This window comes from Myxocyprinus asiaticus, chromosome 44, assembly GCF_019703515.2.
Source record: "Myxocyprinus asiaticus isolate MX2 ecotype Aquarium Trade chromosome 44, UBuf_Myxa_2, whole genome shotgun sequence".
Taxonomy (NCBI): domain Eukaryota; kingdom Metazoa; phylum Chordata; class Actinopteri; order Cypriniformes; family Catostomidae; genus Myxocyprinus; species Myxocyprinus asiaticus.
Window position 1 is genome coordinate 35,862,892 of NC_059387.1, and position 21,326 is coordinate 35,884,217.

Consider the following 21,326-nt stretch of genomic DNA (forward strand, 5'->3'; position numbering starts at 1 on the left):
CAAATATTACCGTGATGTCTTAATACTTTGGAATGTAAATAGCACATTATTCATTCTTCACATTACAGTAATGGGAATTTTAGGTGGAATTTGTGCTTAATTATCATGTACATAATGTAAAAAATAATAATAATAATAATAAAAATAATACAAAATAAATCTTTATCCATAATGTAATGTCTTATAACTTTTTATATTTTGAATGATGCAAATGAAGCCTATTTTTAAAACACATTTTTACATTATTGTGACAAAAAAATTATGACTTTAGCAAACTTTAAGACAGTTACTGTGATGTATAAATACTTGACAATTTAAATAATATATTATTATTATTTTTCACATTACAATAATGAGAAAGTCATGTGCTTAATTTTCATGTAAATAATGTTAAATAAATTACAAAATAAATATTTATGCATAATATAATGTATTATTACTTTATTATAAAGTAATATTTTGGATTATTATGATTTTTATTGCCATTATTTTTGTATTAATGTGACATAAAATACTTTATAGCAATATTTTAAGACAGTTCAACAAATTCTACCATTATGTATAAATACTTGACAATTTAAGTTGACAGTACAATAATAAGAAAAAGTTTGATTAATTTGGAGGGAAATGTGCTCATTTAGTATGAAAATTATGTAACAAAGAAAAGTAATTCTTTATGCACAATAAAATGTATTATTTCTTTGTTTTGATTTTGGGGTGAAATATGACCTGGACATGTTCTTGACAGTTTGTTGTTTTGCCTGTTCTCAGGTCCCATGCAGGAGACCATCTACGACTTCTGGAGGATGATTTGGCAGGAGAACACGGCAACCATCGTCATGGTTACAAACCTGGTTGAAGTTGGCCGGGTGAGTGAATGTTTATTCTCTGGAGTTTAATTTTTCCCCGATCACTCAACACTGTCAGAATTAAACACAAACTCAGATCTATGGGTTTTATCGATTTTATTTAAGATGAAATAAAAGAAATCTCTCCAGACCTGACCGAAGTAAACATCTCTGATGTAAAACAAAGGCCTGGGAAACACTTCAGGGAAGATCTGAGCAGAGAATCGAGAACATCTAGAGACCGAAGAACAAAAGCATTTAAATTCTTCACAAGAGACAGAAGCAGACTGAGAAACCTTGAAACATTCAGCGTAAGATCAGTGTTTTAACACCAGCTGTCTAAAAGACTAAAATAATTGACTTTTTTCTATTAACGCTGAAGCTTTTAAATTTGTTTGGATGTTTAATTCTGTTCTGGTGTCTCAGTTTAATGTTCAGAGTCAGTTTGACTTCCTGTAGAGTGTAATCACTGTGACTGTGACGCTGTAAAATCGTCCATCTCTTTGTTTAAGCATCACAACATGACAACTTCCAACTCATGGCACATGTTTGGGGCGGGACTACCTGTTTGAATGACCAATGGAAGACGGGAGTGTTTGAAAAATTATCAGTCATTATTTAATGCCACAGAAATTACACACTTCACCTTTAAACATCTGAAATAAGCGGTTTTGACAATAGCCTATATGTATCTTTCATCTAGTATCTTTTTTTTTTTTTGCAACATCTGAGGTTGTTTGGAGTGTTTGTTCTGTTTATGAATCGATTAGCAATGGTTAAACTAAACAAGTAAAATCCAGAATAAAAATAATGCCAATCTTTCAAGTATTCCAGTAAGAACTTGAGCAAACGTATTTAAAGAATACTCCTGTATCGCCGGCTAAAAGCACAATCAGAAATTGGCGTCCGGCCACTGTTGTGTTCACATTGTGTCACCTGCGATTGTATAGAAGACGTGCGATTCGTCCCTGCGGACGGCTGAATTATTTGCCAAGCTCTTTCGAGTAGCCAAGAGAGTCACAACGCTCCTTCCTCATCAACACACCATCTGCTCGTCCTCCTCGCTGATGAACTCGGGGAATTCTCTGCGTCTTCACCATATTCACTGCAAGCTGCCGCGAGCCCGGACGCCGCTGTCTTCTGTCCAGACTGACAGACTCACAGACGACTCCAACAACTGGACAAGACAAACGGGCCCTGATCCAAACACACACACACACACACACACATACACTGATCTGCCTAATCAAAGGCTGCCTGGGAATATTCAGTTTTAGCTGACAGAATTAATCTATAGGATCCATATGAAATGATTAGGATTTGGAAGTGATATGAAAGAGTGTGTGTTTGTGTGTGTGTGTGTGTGTCTCAGTGTGTGTGTGTGTGTGTGCGTGCGTCTGTGTGTGTGTCTCAGTGAGTGTGTGTGTGTATGTGTGTGTGTGTGTGTGTGTGTGTCTCAGTGAGTGTGTGTGTGTGTGTGTGTGTCTCAGTGAGTGTGTGTGTGTGTGTGTCAGTGTGTGTGTGTGTGTGTGTGTCAGTGTGTGTGTCTCAGTGTGTGTGTGTGTGTGTCTCAGTGTGTGTGTGTGTGTCTCACTGAGTGTGTGTGTGTGTGTCTCACTGAGTGTGTGTGTGTGTGTGTCTCAGTGTGTGTGTGTGTCTCAGTGTGTGTGTGTGTCTCAGTGTGTGTGTGTGTGTGTGTGTGTGTGTGTGTCTCAGTGTGTGTGTGTGTGTCTCAGTGTGTGTGTGTGTGTGTGTGTCTCAGTGTGTGTGTGTGTGTGTCTGTGTGTGTGTGTGTCTGTGTGTGTGTGTGTCAGTGTGTGTGTCTCAGTGTGTGTGTGTGTCAGTGTGTGTGTCTCAGTGTGTGTGTGTGTATGTGTGTCTCTGTGTGTGTGTGTGTGTTTCTGTGTGTGTGTTTCTCAGTGTGTGTCAGTGTGTGTGTGTGTGTCAGTGTGTGTGTGTGTATGTGGGCAGGTTTAAGTGGTTTAAAAGAGGACTTTTTTTAGGTTATAAACTGGTAATTACAAGGGTATTATGCTATAAATGTGGTTTATGAAGACATTTCTAGTGTCCCCATAAATTAAATCACTTAAACATACTAAATGATGTTTTATTGAAAATGTAAAAATGCAGAAAGTTTTTTTGTGAGGGTTAGGTTTAGGGGTAGGGTTAGGGTGTGTTGTGTGTGTATATGTGTGTGTGAGGGTTAGGTTTAGGGGTAGGGTTAGGGTTAGGGGATATAATCTATAGTTTGTACAGTATAAAAATCATTATGTCTATGGAGAGTCCTCATAATGATAGCTGCACCAACATGAGTGTGTGTGTGTGTGTGTGTGTGTGTGTGTGTGTGTGTGAGTGTGTTTGTAAATGTGTGTGTGAGTGTGTTTGTAAATGTGTGTGTGAGTGTGTTTGTTTGTGTGTGTGTCTGTGTGTCTGTGTGTGTGTGTGTGTGTGTGTGTGTGTGTGTGTGTGTGTGTGTGTGTGTGTGTTTACACGCAGGTCTAATTTAGCAGCTAATTAAGAGCAACAGCAGATCTCTCTGGCCGACACACACCGGAGCTGTTGTGATGGAAAATATTTCAAACATGAAACACTTGCCAGCTATCCAGAGCAAAAAGAAACCCCATAGACTTGCATTGAAGGAGGGAATGGAGACATATCTACAGACCAGAATATCAGAGGCTGTGTCTCGTTTGGAAGGCTGCATCCTCCGGAGGTCGCATTTGTCGGCCGCATACGTCATCAAGGCTGTCTCGTTTCAGAAAAGTGATTAGGACACTTCAATGCAGCCTTCGAATGTGACCTTGTTTCACAGGAATTCGGAGGATGCATGAGTTGTATCCTTCATGGGCACTCACAACCCACAATTCTTTGCTTCAACGGAAATGTCTAAAAAAAAATAACGCCAATTATATTAATATATAATTAAATTAAAGTATTACACTAAAAGTACAACTGTAAAATCAATTTTCTTTTCTTTTTACATCATTATAATGCTCCTAAAATGTACCTCATATATTCCCTTCTCACTCAAAGCGTTCCCGCTTGTTAAAGTGTGGCGTGCTGTCATAGCAACCAATGTTCCGTTACGTTTCTGTTTGTCCTACGAAGGCCGTGTCGTTTAAACGGAGCTTGTTTAAAGGAGGACACTCAGTATACTGCAGCCTTCAAAGGACATGTCCTACCTAGCACGCAGCCTTCCAAACGAGACTTGGGTCAGTAAACAAGCACCTAGCAACTAGTGCTGCAACAACTAATCGATAAAATCAATCATGAAAATAATAATCAACTAATTTCATTATCGATTAGCAGGATGTGTGCAGAGTGCACTGAGAAGCCCCTTCAGTGATATGTATGTACTGTATATATACAGTAATGAGAATTTAAGGTGGAATTGTGTATAATTGTAAATAATGAAAAACAAATAAATAATAGAAAAGTATTATTTATATATATATATATATATATATATATATATATGTATGTATGTATGTATGTGTATATATATATATATATATATATATATATATAAATACCTTTCATATATTTTTAATTATGCAAATGAAGCCTATTTTTAGGACTGTTAAGATTTTTGTGCCATTATTTTCTATTATTGTGACAAAAATTACTTTAGCAATACTTCAAAACAGTTTAACACATACTAACATATATGTATAAATATTTTACAATTTAAATTATATATATATATATATATATATATATATATATATATATATATATATATATATTATTATTATTATTATTATTATTATTATACAGTATATTATTATGTATTATTATTATTCACGTTACAGTGGTAAAAAAAAAAAAAAAAGCGTTAAGTCGTTTGAAAAATGGCAGAGACATTGAACCAAAAAAACACGACCCAAGTTACGACCCATAACTGTTATTTTCTACATTTTTTCTACATTTCTTTAAAAAAATGAATGTTCCAGTGAGTCACTTACAATGGAAGTCAATGGGGTCAATAATCTGTAATCATTAAAATACTCACTGTTTCAAAAGTATAGACACAAGACATAAACAATATGTGTGTTAACATGATTTTACTGTCATAAAATCACATATTAACTGCATCTGTTAAAGTTATAGCCAATTTTACAACTTAGTTGCCATGACGATACAATGTCATAAACCCTAAAACCCTATGTATGTATAAACAATTTTACAATAATACACAAGTTTAACAGAAGAATTAATGTAAGTGTTTTTATAAGATTATAAGCTTCACATTTCTGACTTTAAACCCTCCAAAAAGTTACCCCATTGACTTCCATTGTAAGTGTCTCACTGGAACACATTTAATGAAAAGGAGGGATGAGTCGAAATTAATTTTCGTGGTAATCAACATTATGACACAAATGCTGTCCATCTTGTATTGAACCTGGAATATTCCTTTAATCAATTTTCTAAATAATCATTAGCTGCAGCCCTACTAGCAACCAACCATATCACCCTAGTAACCAATTGGTAATGTGCTAAAAAACAGTCAGAACACTTTAGCAACCCCATACTCTAGCAACACCATGGCAACCACCCTAAACACCGTAGCATCATGGTGGCAAGTTTTACTCAGACAAACACCACTCACGTTTTCTTCAGAATATGTATAAATCTAGTTTTTATATATATTATAATCTCATATGTGTTTATTGTCTATAATGCATGTGGTGGACACTAAGCAGATTAAGTGTCTGGATGTTTAAAGTGTGTGATGTCAGTCAAGACACTTAAGGTTGCCACTGTTAGAAGAAGATTATCCTGGATCAAACCGCTTGGGACACTAATCTAAAGACTGTCTCTCTATGATCATCTCAGAATCTTTGTCTCTCTGGTATATACGTCTATTCTGAAGAAACTCCAATGTGCGGAGGGGACCGAGTCAAAGCGACACTATCGTGCTGGAAGAGCCGCTGGCGAGAAGAGGATCAAATCTCAGCAGAAATCTGCCGCTCGGAACTAATGGGATTTTAAAGCCCCATCTTAATATCTGACAAGAACAAAAAGGTCTCCTCTGGAATAACATTTGAGTCATTAATAAGTCATCAAATTATGAATGAAGGAATACTAGTGTTGCATTCAGTCCGTTGAGGTTAAAATTAGACCGTGATAGAAGTAGGCCAGCAAGACCTTCAACAGAGACTAGAAACTACCCTGAACTTCACAATATCACAATCTTATACATGTACAAATCATTATGAACTGCACAACACCTATCAAGAACATTTCCAGGTCATATTTCACACCAAAATGAAAAGAAAGAAATTAGAAATTATATTTTGAATAAAGAAAATGGGTCCATTTTTGCAACTGTGACATTACTGTCATGACTAGTTTTTATTTATTTGTTTATTTTTCCTGTCTGTGATGCTGTTTTTTTCCCATGATGGCCATGACATTTATATTGGTTTGTCAGCTGGCAGTGAGCTTGTGGAAATATCTCCTTTTTACTGCGATTGAATATGTAAATAAGTCATTACATGATTAATGCACCCTCATTTAGGAGATACTCTAATGATAATTCTGTTTGATAATTAGGCGGGTGGCGATAGCATCATCGTGCTATTGTTTTTCCGGCCTGACAGCGGCCTTCAGGCAAAGACTGCACGACTGAGGCGTTTCCAGAGAGAAATATGCTCAGCTATTAGAGTACAATTATCCCGCCAATTAGAGCTGTCTTAATACGCTTATAGGAAAGGAAAGCACGATAATGATGAAGAGCGAATGGGTGGAGAGAAAGAGAACGAGCTAAACAGATGACAAACAGATGGAATGAGAAACTAAAGCTCAGTGCACATGCTGTGATTGTGACCACAGTTTGCCATCTGAGATAGTAATTTTGGTAATTGTAAAAGATTTCTTTTTCTTTTGTAGAGCAAAATCATCAGTCTTTGATCTCAGAGTATGATTTGCTTCTGATGAGTCAGTACATTTACGTGGCATTTTGCTTAAATTCCACGTAAATGCTTTAGTTTGACTAAACATCGATTTTTGCCAAGTTGGACTAACAGACCTAGATAATGCGATTCTGGCTCGGCTGATCAGACTGCAATTAACTTCAGTGTTGTTCTCAAGCTCCGAAAAACACAACTGAAGTGTATTCTGTTTTACTGGCACTTTTACACGTCCTTCCTTCAAATATCCGATTACGCATGTTGTCGTGTGTACTCGGACAGACAGAGGAAGACTGTAGCTCGTCTACTTTGTAGTTCGATTATAACTGTGCATGTAACCGCACTGAGTGTCCCTTGGTTGGGTTTGTTCGAAAACATTTCAATTCACATGTCAAAGGGGATGTCAAAATGCAACATGATTTATCGTCCAGTCAATGCTGTCAGTCATAGGGGGCCTGGGTAGTTTAGCAAGTAAAGATGCTGACTACCACACCTGGAGTCGCGAGTTCGAATCCAGGGTGTGCTGAGTGACTCCAGCCAGGTCTCCTAAGCAACTAAATTGGCCCGGTTGCTAGGGAGGGTAGAGTCACATGGGGTAACCTCCTCGTGGTCGCTATAATGTGGTTCTCGCTCTTGGTGGGTCGCGTGGTGAGTTGTGTGTGGATGCCGTGGAGAATAGTGTGACACCTCCACACGTGCTACGTCTCCGTGGTAACGCGCTCAACAAGTCACGTGATAAGATGCGCGGATTGACTGTATCAGACACGGAGGCAACTGAGATTCGTCCTCCGCCACCCAGATTGAGGCGAGTCACTACGCCACCACAAGGACTTAGAGCGCATTGGGAATTGGGCATTCCAAACTGGTCAGAAAAAGGGGATAAAATCCACCAGTTAAAGCCATGACCTCATGAAGTGCTAGTAAGAGTAGGAAGGACGTGCTGAGTGACTCCAGTCAGGTCTCCTAAGCAACCAAATTGGAGAATAGCGTGAAGCCTCCACACGTGCTACGTCTCCGTGGTAACGCACTCAACAAGTCACGTGATAAGATGCGCGGATTGACTGTCTCAGACACGGAGGCAACTGAGATTCGTCCTCCGCCACCCAGATTGAGGCGAGTCACTACACCACCACGAGGACTTAGAGCGCATTGGGAATTGGGCATTCCAAACTGGTCAGAAAAAGGGGAGAAAATCCACCAAAAAAAAAAAAAATGCTGTCAATCATGACCTCATGAAGTGCTAGTAAGAGTAGGAAGGACGTGCTGAGTGACTCCAGTCAGGTCTCCTAAGCAACCAAATTGACCCAGTTGCTAGGGAGGGTAGAGTCACATGGGGTAACCTCCTCGTGGTCGTGATTGGTGGTTCTCGCTCTCAATGGGGCGTGTGGTAAATTGTGCGTGGATCGCGGAGAGTAGCATGAGCCTCCACATGCTGTGAGTCTCCGCGGTGTCATGCACAACGAGTCACGTGATAAGATGCGCGGATTGACGGTCTCAGAAGTGGAGGCAACTGAGACTTGTCCTCCGCCACCCGGATTGAAGTGAGTAACCGCACCACCACTAGGACCTACTAAGTAGTGGGAATTGGGCATTCCAAATTGGGAGAAAGGGGATACAAATAAGGGGATACCATTGTTTTTCTGTATGATCTATTCTTCTTTTTCTTAATTTTTTTTTTTGCCTATATCTTTGACCCCATGTGTCTCTAGAGGTGTGGTTTGGTAATGAAGGGGTTAAATCGAGACAGATGGGGTCATTAGTATGGGGTAATCTGAAACGGGGGGTCATTTGAAGTGAATATCTGTCATACAACAGCAGAAAGCTAATGCAGACTTTAATATCATGTCTAACTGTGAATATTCATGCAAAAAAATGTTTGAACAAACAGCATACAAAGACGTTGAGCCATTTTAAGTGTATCTCATGAAAACGTCTTCTAACTTTTTCACAAAGTGTTTTGTATCTCCTGTGAGGTCATAAACAAACAGCTCTTCTTAAACCCGTTTGTGTGTGTTTACAGGTGAAATGTTGCAAGTATTGGCCCGATGACACAGAAATCTACAGGGACATGAAAGTGACACTGATCGAAACACAGCTGCTGTCTGAATACGTGATTCGCACCTTTGCTGTGGAAAAGGTATCAAAATACTCTGTCAAAAAGTCACAACACTGTTCAACTTACTATCACAACACTATCAAAACTACACTGTGTAACTCGCTATTAAACTGCATTACTACCAAACTACGGTCTATTTTATTTTTTGTTATGGTCCATTTTTATCCTTCATTTTTGTTTTCATATTCCTGATGATTTTTATAAACAAACTGTAATTTCATTTGTGCATGTGATATATTTTTATTATAAAGGTAACCTAAATTTTCAATCATTAAAAATTACTTTTCAAATCAGTAACAATGCTAGAGACATAGCAACCATTATAAATTTGGGTGTGGGGGAAATGACATGTTACATCTAGGCGGGAACTGGCTGAACAGTCAAAGTAATGTTTAACACACAAGGCAGCTGCGTGTGGCTCTCTCTCTCCCGAACTGCCGCATCCGGCTTGGCTTTATCCCTCGGCTCGGCTTTATCCCCTTCCTCGGCCGATTAGCCTGATTGGGGGCCGGCCATGTGCACTCATGACCCGGCCCCGCCCTCCTCCGCGTCACACCTCTCCCTCCTTTGCCTCAGGTCAAGGAACCCCCGGCATGACGTACATACCCCCCCCCCCCATTTCAGGGAGTGTGTTGCCATTCCAGCTGCGCCTGCCGGCAGGCTTTCCCCGCCTCTCAAGACCTGGGAGGGAGACAAGGGGAGGGAAAAGGGGAGAGGGAAAGAGTGAGGTGGAGCGACTCAGACATTGATCACCGGTTCCCAGACATGCGTCGCCTGGTCCTCGACCACTCATCCACCTTCTGGTGGATGACAGCCGCTCCTCCCCGGGCGGACAGCAGCGAGTCCTCCGACCCCTCTGCATTCTGGCGGCTGTTAGCAAGTCCTCCGACCCCTGGCAGCGGCTCCACCACTCCAGGCAGCTGGCAGCGAGCTCCTCCTCCCCTTGCGGACGGCGGCCGTTCCTCCGCATCCAGGCGGCCGGCAGTGACTCCTCCGTCCCCCGGCCACGGCTGCTCCTTTCGGCGCACGGCAGTAGTGAGGACACCACTACAGCGCATCCCTCCTCCTTCCCGGGTTTCGGCACCAATTCAACAGGGTTTAAAATGGGGAGGAGGAGGCGGGAACTGGCTGAACAGTCAAAATAATGTTTAAGGAAAACGTAAAAAAACACAAACATAAACACACACGGCAGCTGCGTGTGGCTCTCTCTCTTCCAAACTGCCACATGGCTTTATCCCCCTCCTCGACTGATTAGCCCGATTGGGGGCTGGCCGTGTGGACTCACGGCCCGGCCCCGCCTTCCTCCTCGTCACACCGTTATATACAAGGATGTCTACAAGATTTGGTAACACTTTATAATAACTACACTGTATAAAGCATTCGTTTATAGTTAGTTGATCATTTATAAATTACTACATTAACAATACAACTATATTCATTTGCAAAAAAATTTATGTTTGGAATTATCTGTTAATATTTTTAAAATTCAGTAAATGACAGACATTTTTGTACACAACCTCTTTACATCTCACGAACACCTGGAGGTTCCTCACTATTAAACATATCTAAAACTCACTACTTCAGTATGAAACTACATAAACAATCTAAATCAGTATCAAACTTCAAGAAACTCAAACACATAAACAGAACACAGTAATCGTTCAGCTGATCTCAGCACTGATTATTGTTTCTTTGGCCTTCATAATAATCCCTGTTGCTGTAGAAAACTGTGACTAAAGTCAAATGTCTTTTCTTGAACTTCCTGATATTTTGTATTTCTTTGTTGTTTGTTCATCTGTCCCTTCTCACATTTCACTTTCCCTTCTGGTTGCACGACTCTAAATGCCTGATGGCAAATAAAGAGCGGTGAATATTTATTCAGTGTGTGTTTGTGTGTAAATTCAGAGGATTTGCATCTGATCTCAGAGCAGTTTTATTGTCGGATGGTGTTTGCAGGAGGCTGTTAGTGTGAACACAATGCCAGCAACTTCATCTCTGTTTGTCTGTTTGTTTGTTTGTCAGCGAGGAGCTCATGAGATCCGAGAGATCCGGCAGTTTCATTTCACGGGCTGGCCGGATCACGGAGTGCCGTATCACGCCACCGGACTGCTCGGCTTCGTGCGCAGAGTTAAAGCCAAGAGTCCAGCGAATGCCGGGCCGATGGTCATCCACTGCAGGTGAACTCTCATAAGATCACATGACCCTCTGGATCAGTGTGCGTATGTGTTTGTTAAATGTGTGTGTGTGATTGTATGTGTCCTCAGCGCTGGGGCGGGACGCACCGGCTGCTTCATCGTCATTGACATCATGTTGGACATGGCGGAGCGCGAGGGCGTCGTTGACATCTACAACTGCGTGAGGGAACTGCGATCTCGAAGAGTCAACATGGTGCAGACGGAGGTAACCAATCACAAACGTCTTCATACCCACTAGCCAAACAAATTATGTCTTCAGATGTTGTCTTCTCACACAAACCAAAATCTACCAATCCATCATCCATCCATCCAATCTTCAATCCATAACTTTTATTTTACTCCATAAAACTGGCCATTTTTAATCACTTTGCGAAGAGCCACATAAATATTAGCACTTAGATTGCTTAAAAATTACAAATGTAAATTTTAATAAATATTGAAGACCACCGTTTGGATGCATATTAAGTTACATTTTTCTCTTATTTTGCTAGAAGTCGACCGAAACATCGGTTTTACCTTTAACCGGTGCCGATAGTTGCTTTTCGGAACTATCGGTTATCGTCTTTTTTCTTATTATTCCTCATCAGTAAACCTCACTTGGTGAAATATATACAAAACTCTGCATTGTAATGGAGGCAAGTCTCTTGTCATTTCAAAATAAGAGTCCCCTGTGTATTTTGGGCTTAAGTCTCACGTTATACAACAAATCTGAATTTTTCTGGTTATTATTGAGATTTTGGTTGCATAATAAACTGCTTTTGGAATTTTAATTAAGTTTGAAGCCCTTCATAGTAATAAACACTTAAATTATCATTCTATACATTGATTTAAAAAAAAACTATCGGCCGATTAATCGGTTATCGGCCTTTTGCACCACCTTAGTTATTGGTATCAGCAAAATCCACTACTGGTTGACCTCTAATACATACATCACAGGAGATCTATGTCATTTTTGTCATGAAAATTCCCACCATAGTGTCATTTCCAGCACATCTCAAATTCTGTATTGTGTTTAATAGAATTCTGTGCTAGAAATGACGCTGATGGAAATGACATTTTTAACACTTTTCAAATAAAAATGACCAACGCACAACTTTACATATTTCCCTTGATTTTTCTTTTTGTCTCATATTTCATCTCAAGCATGCTCTTCACTGACACTTTTGTCCACTTGATTAACAAGTACACTAACTTAAAAAAATAAAATTTAAATAGATTAGGGGCAAAATTGTTTTGTGGAAATGACGTCACAACTGTGGGAGAGTCGTCATTTTTTAATAACTGATAATCATTTTCACACAGTAAATATTGAAATTGTTTATTTTTATGTTTTAAATTTTTTAATGTTTCAGTTTAATATTGAAAGTCTGGGTCTAGGGCTAAATAAGTCATATCTGTATATAAAAGACATTTGAAAAGTACTAAAAGTACATTAAAAGGGGGGCCTGGGTAACACGCTCAACAAGCCACGTGACACTTTTACTTAATGACACATTGACTTATCCAGTGGCATGAGTTTGGGTCATGACCATCTGTTTTTCTGATCTCAGCGAGTATTGATGCTGACTACCACACCTGGAGTCACGAGTTCGAATCCAGGGTGTGCTGAGTGACTCCAGCCAGGTCTCCTAAGCAACCAGATTGGCCCAGTTGCTAGGGAGGGTAGAGTCACATGGGGTAACCTCCTCGTGGTCGCTATTAATGTGGTTCTCGCTCTCGGTGGGGCACGTGGTGAGTTGTGTGTGGATGCCGCGGAGAATAGCGTGAAGCCTTCACACGCGCTACGTCTCCACGGTAACGCGCTTAACATGTCACGTGATAAGATGCGTGGATTGACGGTCTCAGACGCGGAGGCAACTGAGATTCGTCCTCCACCACCCGGATTGAGGCGAGTCACTACGCCACCACGAGGACGCATTGGGAATTCCAAATTGGGGAGAAAAAAAAAACATTAAATGTAAATAGTAAAATAAAAAGTTCCCAACTCTGTTTTATTGAGACCTTCATTTGACATAAAAGAAAAAAAGTTCAAATTTGTCTGTTTTAATAAACATTCAACACCTAGGACATGGAAATGCCCGAAGAAACACCCATTTATAATTCCTCCCTCTCTTGTATGCAGTAATCTTTTTTCGTTGTCTTCTTGGCTCATCTAGTAAAACAGAAAAGAAACATGCACTCGTGTCTCAGTATGAATGTGTAGCCCGAGACTTTATCTGACCGCTGTTCACGGTGAAGGACTCAAACGTGACATCACAGTCGCCTGTAACCTGAACACCAGCAGGTCTCTGACTCGAAGAATGACGACTCAAGGCAGATTTAAAATGTCACTTCATAAATGATTTATATCAGACTGTCAGAACTCTCTCAGTGATGGAGGTGAAACCCCGAGATGATCGTCAACATGTGGACAGACACACTGAGAGGACACGGTCCAGTCCGCAAACACAAAGACTTTTAAAAGAGAGAGAATTAAGAGAATTGTGTATCTTCTAATAATATAAAATATCTACATACAAAAAATGTCATTTGATGCATTTACAGTTTTAATAGGCATGAGATTTTCTAAGTGATTTGATCCATCATTGTAGCTTTCTTATATTTAGCACTTTTTTTTGGTTAATATTAAGAGTTTTTCAGTGATGTGAGATCTAGAGAGCAGGATGGTTGATGATCAGTGATAATCGATAGCAAATGAGTTCGTTCTTCTAAAATAAATGAAAACACACGGTGGAGTTACAGCTTCTGTTACTCGAGCAGGCGGATAATGATTATCAAGCTCTGCTTTCAGAATGTGAACTGTTATTGATATTGATGTATTGATTTGTCATTAATGTATTGATATTTCAGGAGCAGTATGTGTTCATCCATGACGCCATCTTGGAGGCGTGTCTTTGTGGAGACACCACAATCCCGGCCAATCAGCTTCGCTCTGTTTATTACGACATGAACCGACTCGACCCTCAAACCAACTCCAGCCAGATCAAAGAAGAGTTCAGAGTGAGTTTGTATGTGTGTGTGTGTGTGTGTCTGTTTGTCTGTGTGTGTGTGTGTGTGTGTGTGTGTGTGTGTGTCTGTCTGTCTGTTTGTCTGTGTGTGTGTGTGTGTGTGTGTCTGTTTGTCTGTGTGTGTGTGTGTGTCTGTTTGTCTGTGTGTGTGTGTCTGTCTGTGGGTGTGTGTGTGTGTCTGTAAGTGTGTGTCTGTGTCTGTGTGTGTGTGTGTGTGTGTGTGTGTCTGTTTGTCTGTGTGTGTGTGTGTGTCTGTTTGTCTGTGTGTGTGTGTGTCTGTAAATGTGTGTGTGTGTCTGTGTGTGTGTGTCTGTTTTTCTGTGTGTGTGTGTCTGTTTGTCTGTGTGTGTCTTGTCTGTGTGTGTGTGTGTGTGTGTGTAAGTGTGTGTGTGTGTAAGTGTGTGTGTGTGTATGTTTGTGTGTGTGTCTGTGTGTGTGTGTATCTGTGTGTATTTGTGTGTCTGTGTGTGTATTTGTGTGTCTGTGTGTGTGTTTGTGTGTCTGTATGTGTGGGTGCGTGTGTGTGCCTGTGTGTGTGTGTGTGAGTGTGTACGGGTGTGAGTGTGCATGTGTGTGTGTGTGAAGGTGTGTGTGTTTTGTGTGTGTGTGTGTGTATGTTTGTTTGTGTGTGAGTGCGTGTGTGTGAGTGTGTGTGTGAGTGTGTGTGTGTGAGTGTGTGTGTGTGTGTGAGTGTGTGTGTGTGAGTGTGTGTGTGTGAGTGTGTGTGTGTGAGTGAGTGTGTGTGTGTGTGTGTGTGTGTGTGTGTGAGAGAGAGAGTGCGTGCCTGCGGGTGCAAGTGCACGGGCGTGTGCCTGCGTGCGTGTGTGTGTGCGTGACTGTGTGTGTGTGTTTGTTTGTGTGTGTGTAGTGAGTGAATCATACTTTTGAGTCAGTTCTTTTCAATTAATTAGTTGAAACGGTTCACTAATCAGCCTAAATGGTTCATCGGTCTGAATCAACATTATTTTTAAATTACAAATGCCTGGAAAAGACTTTGAAATTCAGCCAGAAAGTGTGGTAACCGTGTATAGATGAACAATACAAGTCTATAGTATATTTTGTGTTTATTTAGAAAGCTAAGTGGTCCCACTTTATATTAGGTGTCTTTATTATGTACTAACATTAAAATACATACAATACAATGTACTTATTGTGTAACTACAAGCTGTTCCTCAAAATTCTCTCAAGATTCCCAGTTACTGCTACCGAGGTTGAGGTACGGGTAGATTTAGGGTTAGGGTTGGGGTAGGTTTAGGGTCAAGGGTTAACAGTGTAACTACATATGTAATTAAATGCAGGCACTTTAAATGTAAGTTCAGTGCAACAACATGTTTGTACATAATAAGTACATTATATCAAATGCTTAAATACAGAGTAGTTAAACTCACCTACAGTAATATAAAGTGGGTCCAATTAAGTAAACATGTGTTTGTATGGATTCATGAATGTGCACAAGTTTCAGTCGTGTCCTGTCTCTTTAACAGACATTGAATATGGTGACGCCCACATTACGCGTGGAGGACTGTAGCATCGCACTGTTGCCGCGTAACCACGAGAAAAACCGCTGCATGGACGTGCTGCCGCCGGACCGCTGTCTGCCGTTCCTCATCACCATCGACGGAGAGAGCAGCAACTACATCAACGCAGCGCTCATGGATGTACGTGACTTTAAATATTAGCTGTAACAAGTTAAATGTAACTCTTAACGTTCATTTCATCAATGGTGACTTTATAGAGTTAAAACATTATAGATGATTGTAAGAGGACACATTTTGGTTGCACAATTAACCGCATCTGGGATTTTATTCATTTTGTACTCTTGTAGCCTCTATGTTTGTGCCCGTGATAGTAAGGAAAGTCTTTTTAACATTCAATCGACCGATTTATCGGTTATCAGCTTTTTCCACCGCCTTAGTTATCATATCGGCTAAATCCAAGATCTCTGAGGTGGGACAGAGCAAAATCACCATTTTATAGAGGAGATACAAACAGACATTTAATGCATTTAAAATCAGCTACTTTTCGTGCTAGGTTGATTTTATGTTGGATAATAGTTTGTCCAACATGTCAAGTGCATTTAATGCTTTAAAAAGTCATAGGACACCAAAGTGTACCGTATTCATGGAAAGTGTCAGCTGCTTGTCTCCAAATAAATTATCTTTAGAGAGTCTTGCAGTCTTTTATTTTATGGCAAACCGAAAAAGTTAAATACGTCAATATTACAGTAAAACTGGTGTCTTCTTGTCTTAAAGCGACAGTTCACCCAAAAATGAAAATTCTCTCATCATTTACTCACCCTCATGCTGTCCCAGATGTGTTTGACTTTCTTTCTTCTGCAGAACACAAATGAAGATTTTTAGAAGAATATTTCAGCTCTGTAGCTCCATACAATGCAAGTGAATGGTGACCAGACCTTTGAAGCTCCAAAAAGCAAATAAATGCAGCATAAAAGTAATCCATAATACTCCAGTGGTTTAATCCATGTCTTCAGAAGTGATATGATAGGTATGGGTGAGAAATAGATCAACATTTAAGTCTTTTTTAATATAAATTCTCCAACCTGCCCAGTAGGTGGCAATATGCATGAAGAATGTGATCCGGCCAAAAAAAAAAAAAGTGAAAGTGGAGATTTATATTAACAAAGAACTTGGATTAAACCACTGGAGTCGTGTTGATTACTTTTATGCCGCCTTTATGTGCTTTTTGGAGCTTCTGAGTTCTGGTCACCACTGAGCTGAGATATTTGGGTGAACTAAACCTTTAAACTGTTATCAAGCTACTATGGGAAACAGCTGCTGCTAATATTCAAATTGATGATGACACAATCGTTCCATGGTTTGGATGAGAAAAAAAAAAAGCACAGTTTCACATAAAATTTCACTCAAAAGTGTGTAAACAGAACATGGATGTCTCTATTATAATGAGTAGTTTTTCTGCAGCAGAAGCAACACTGAGCTGAAACTCTGATTGATGTGAATCGCTGCGCACACAATTATGTGCTCATTGAAAATTATTCAAAAACAGATGGAATTGATTCATTTCATTGTCAAGCAAGTGACTCAAAGCAATCCATAACAGTGAACGAATAAAAAATATAGAGTAATACAATTCACTTGCAGTTTACAACAGTGTATTTGTTTTCAATACAGTAAACGGCAGAGCGAGTGTGTGTGAGTGTGATAACACACAATATGTGCATAAACAAAGCGGAAAACTCCTCCAGACAATCTGTCAAGCAAAGAAAATAAGACACACTGTGCTGACACTTAAAGTCTTTCTCTCTCTTTCCTGTCAATATCTTCCTCATCTTCATCATCACTCAGAGCTACAAACAGCCGTCTGCGTTCATAGTTACCCAGCATCCTCTGCCCAACACGGTGAAGGATTTCTGGCGTCTGGTGCTGGATTATCACTGCACGTCTATAGTGATGCTGAACGACGTAGACCCGGCACAGGTTAGACACACAAACACACCACACACCCAAACACACCACACACACACACCACACACACAAACACACCACACACACGCACACAAACACACCACACACAAACACACAAACACAAACACCACACACAAACACAAACACACCACACACAAACACACCAAACACACACACACACAAACACACCACACACAAACACACCACACACAAACACACAAACACAAACACACCACACACAAACACAAACACACCACACACAAACACACACACACACACACACACACACAAACACACACACACACACACACAAACACACCACACACACAAACACACCACACACCACACACACACACACACATTATCAAACACACACACACCACACACACAAACACACCACACAGACACACACAAACATACCACACACACACACACACACACACACCACACACAAACACACCACACAAACGCACACAAACACACACACACTCTCACACACAAACATACCACACACACAAACACACCACACGGACACACACAAACACACCACACAACACACGCACAAATACACAAACAAACACAACACACACACAATCACACACACACACACAAACACACCACACACACACACACAAACACACACACACTCAAACAAACACACCACACACACAAACACAACACACACACAATCACACCACACACACACACACACACACACACACACACACACAACACAACACACAATCACACCACACACAAACACACACATGCAAACAATCACACCACACACACACACACACACACACACAAACACACACATGCAAACAATCACACCACACACAAACATACCACACACACAAATACACACACAAACACAACACACACACACACACACACACACACACACACACACACACACACACAAACAAACATAACACACACACAATCACACCACACACACACAAAAACACACATGCAAACAATCACACACACACACACACACACAAACATACCACACACACAAACACACCACACACACAAACACACACAACACACACACAATCACACCACACACACAAACACACACAACACACACACAATCACACCACACACACAAACACACACAATCACACCACACACACAAACACACACAAACACACCACACACACAAACACACACACACACATACAATCACACCACACACACACACCTGTTAATATCAGCAGATCAGTAATGCATGAATTAGTGTCTTCATTTATAAGTGTGTTTTTGTGCAGTTGTGTCCTCAGTACTGGCCTGAGAATGGAGTTCACCGTCACGGGCCGATACAGGTGGAGTTTGTGTCGGCTGATCTGGAGGAGGACATAATCAGCAGAATATTCCGCATCTACAACGCTGCACGGGTGTGTAAACACAAACATGTATATAAATGAAATGATGTTATTGTGCTGAATATGATTTGTGGTGTTCATGTGTGCTGTGTGTTTGGGTTCAGCCGCAGGACGGGTATCGTATGGTGCAGCAGTTTCAGTTTTTGGGTTGGCCGATGTACCGCGACACACCCGTGTCCAAACGCTCCTTCCTCAAACTCATCAGACAGGTGGATAAATGGCAGGAGGAGTATGACGGAGGAGAGGGACGTACTGTAGTACACTGTCTGTGAGTTAACTCTTCCATAACTGATTAACTGTTCACCACTTCCTAAATCTACCGACAGCCTCACATATAAATCACATACATATTGTGAAATTGAAGTGTTTATTTATACAATTTTGGGTCCCACTTTATAATCAGGTGTCTTTAACTACTGTGTACTAACATTAAAATACAATACAATGTATTTATTGTGTAACTACAAGCTGTTCTGCAAAATTCTCATAAGATTCACATTTACTGCTACTGAGGTTGAGTTACGGGTATGTTTAGATTTAGGATGAAACCTGCAAAAATAATAAATAAATAAATGCATAAATATCTAAGTAAATACACAGGTTTTGTGCATAAATAAATATATAAATAATTAAATATGCGAGGAAATATACAATTTATTAATTTAAAAAATGCACCCATCAATGTAAAAAAAATAATACAATATAAAACATAAAGAAATGGTTGGGGAAATGCAAAAATGTTGAAGGAAATACAAAGTATTATTATTTATTTATATACAGTATTTCTTTAATCGCACTTTTATTTCTGTATGTAGTTCTGTATTTATTTTTCCTTCATGCATCATGCTAATTACAGTGTGTTTTATGTTTGTTTATTATTTTTGCATTGATGGGTGCATTTATCTTTTATTTATTTAGTTATTTGTATATCTCCTCACACGTTTGATGATTTAAATATTTATTCATGCACGGATTCTGAACACGGGACATGAGGCCCTCTCTGCAGTGTTTATCCAATCACAGAGCAGAAATCAACTTTAGCATGAACACACTCAACAGTGTGACTTTCTTTCATCCGTTTACATGCTAATCCCAGTAAAGTTTAAACATGCATTTCAACAGTTCATATGTTGTGATCATATGAGTGATGGCAGAAACTCTGTGGATATATTTAATGTTTGCAAAACTGAGACACAGAGAGAGAAGTGTGATAAATAAAGAGAAGCAGTTTATATTAAACCTGCTGATTTGAGCTTGTGTTATATGAGTTTATTAACAGTAGCACAGTGCCACCTAGTGTTCACTGACAAACACTGAGAGATGTAGCAAAAGCCTTCATTACACAAAATCAGTTTTTGTCCACTACTTAAAATGTTCTATTTAGCATTTTTCTAATTCAGTAAATGTTTTCCAATACAAATTCTATTATCAGCGGTACAATTTGAGTATTTAATCAATCATGTCATCACAGAAATCATGAGATTAAAAGTGCTTATTTCAATCTAGACAGGCTGGAATCATATGTAATTGTGTGTGTGTGTGTTTTGTTGTGCAGTAACGGTGGCGGTCGCAGCGGGACGTTTTGTGCGATCAGTATCGTGTGTGAGATGTTGCGACACCAGCACTCGGTGGACGTCTTTCATGCTGTTAAAACACTGAGAAACAACAAACCCAACATGGTGGATCTACTGGTGAGGCACAACCAAGACAGTTATCTTTCTTTGTTGACAAGTCATCTTGATGAACTAAATATTGTTAGAAACGTCTTAAGACTCCAGCTTCGATATTTGGTCACTGTTTTACGATAGAAATGTTAGAGAATGTAAATTCTTTGGACACGTCCACACTAATACGGTTTAACGCATTAATTTCGCTATATATTTACACCTCTCATTCACACTACAACGTCATTTTCCTCCAACGAAAATGGAGACTTTCGAAAACGCTCTCCATAAACGCATACTTTAGGAAACAGTGATGCTGGGAAACTGATTATTGTGTGTGTGAGAATTACACATGAAAACGTGAAATTAAAAAGGGAGTTTTGACCTTATGATGTGTTAGTGATGTGCAGAAAAATCCAGTCATGTGAGCTATGGAGACAACATTTCCCCGAAAAGAAATTAAACATACTAATAACAAACTGTTTGCCTTGAAACATCAGAAGCATGTTGCTACTTGTTTCATATTTGGGTGTTTTTTCATCTTCTTTGTCACATCCCTGGGGTCGATTTTAACAGAACTCAACTTTTTTCTTTTTAGTGATATAAAGCTCTCATTAAAAGTGACTTGGAAACTTTTCACCAGGCCTTCGTCAATTATCTTTGGTATTTGTCAGATGCCTTTTATGTACAGATTTGATTCTTTTAACATTCAGACCCAGACTTCAATATTAAACTATGAGAATCCATAA

General features: G+C 39.8%; 1 protein-coding gene across 10 annotated transcripts in view; it reads left to right on the forward strand.

The window, feature by feature from the left end:
• LOC127434615 (receptor-type tyrosine-protein phosphatase mu-like) overlaps nucleotides 1-21,326 on the forward strand; it is a 316,778-nt gene that overhangs the window by 292,939 nt on the left and 2,513 nt on the right. For all 10 annotated transcript variants that reach the window (XM_051687456.1, XM_051687457.1, XM_051687461.1 and 7 more), the window contains 10 exons: nucleotides 772-869; nucleotides 8,781-8,897; nucleotides 10,899-11,053; nucleotides 11,141-11,276; nucleotides 13,922-14,071; nucleotides 15,564-15,737; nucleotides 17,403-17,534; nucleotides 18,800-18,925; nucleotides 19,018-19,181; nucleotides 20,469-20,604. In XM_051687456.1, coding sequence (XP_051543416.1) covers nucleotides 772-869; nucleotides 8,781-8,897; nucleotides 10,899-11,053; nucleotides 11,141-11,276; nucleotides 13,922-14,071; nucleotides 15,564-15,737; nucleotides 17,403-17,534; nucleotides 18,800-18,925; nucleotides 19,018-19,181; nucleotides 20,469-20,604 — 1,388 coding nt within the window. The remainder of the gene's footprint in view (nucleotides 1-771; nucleotides 870-8,780; nucleotides 8,898-10,898; nucleotides 11,054-11,140; nucleotides 11,277-13,921; nucleotides 14,072-15,563; nucleotides 15,738-17,402; nucleotides 17,535-18,799; nucleotides 18,926-19,017; nucleotides 19,182-20,468; nucleotides 20,605-21,326) is intronic.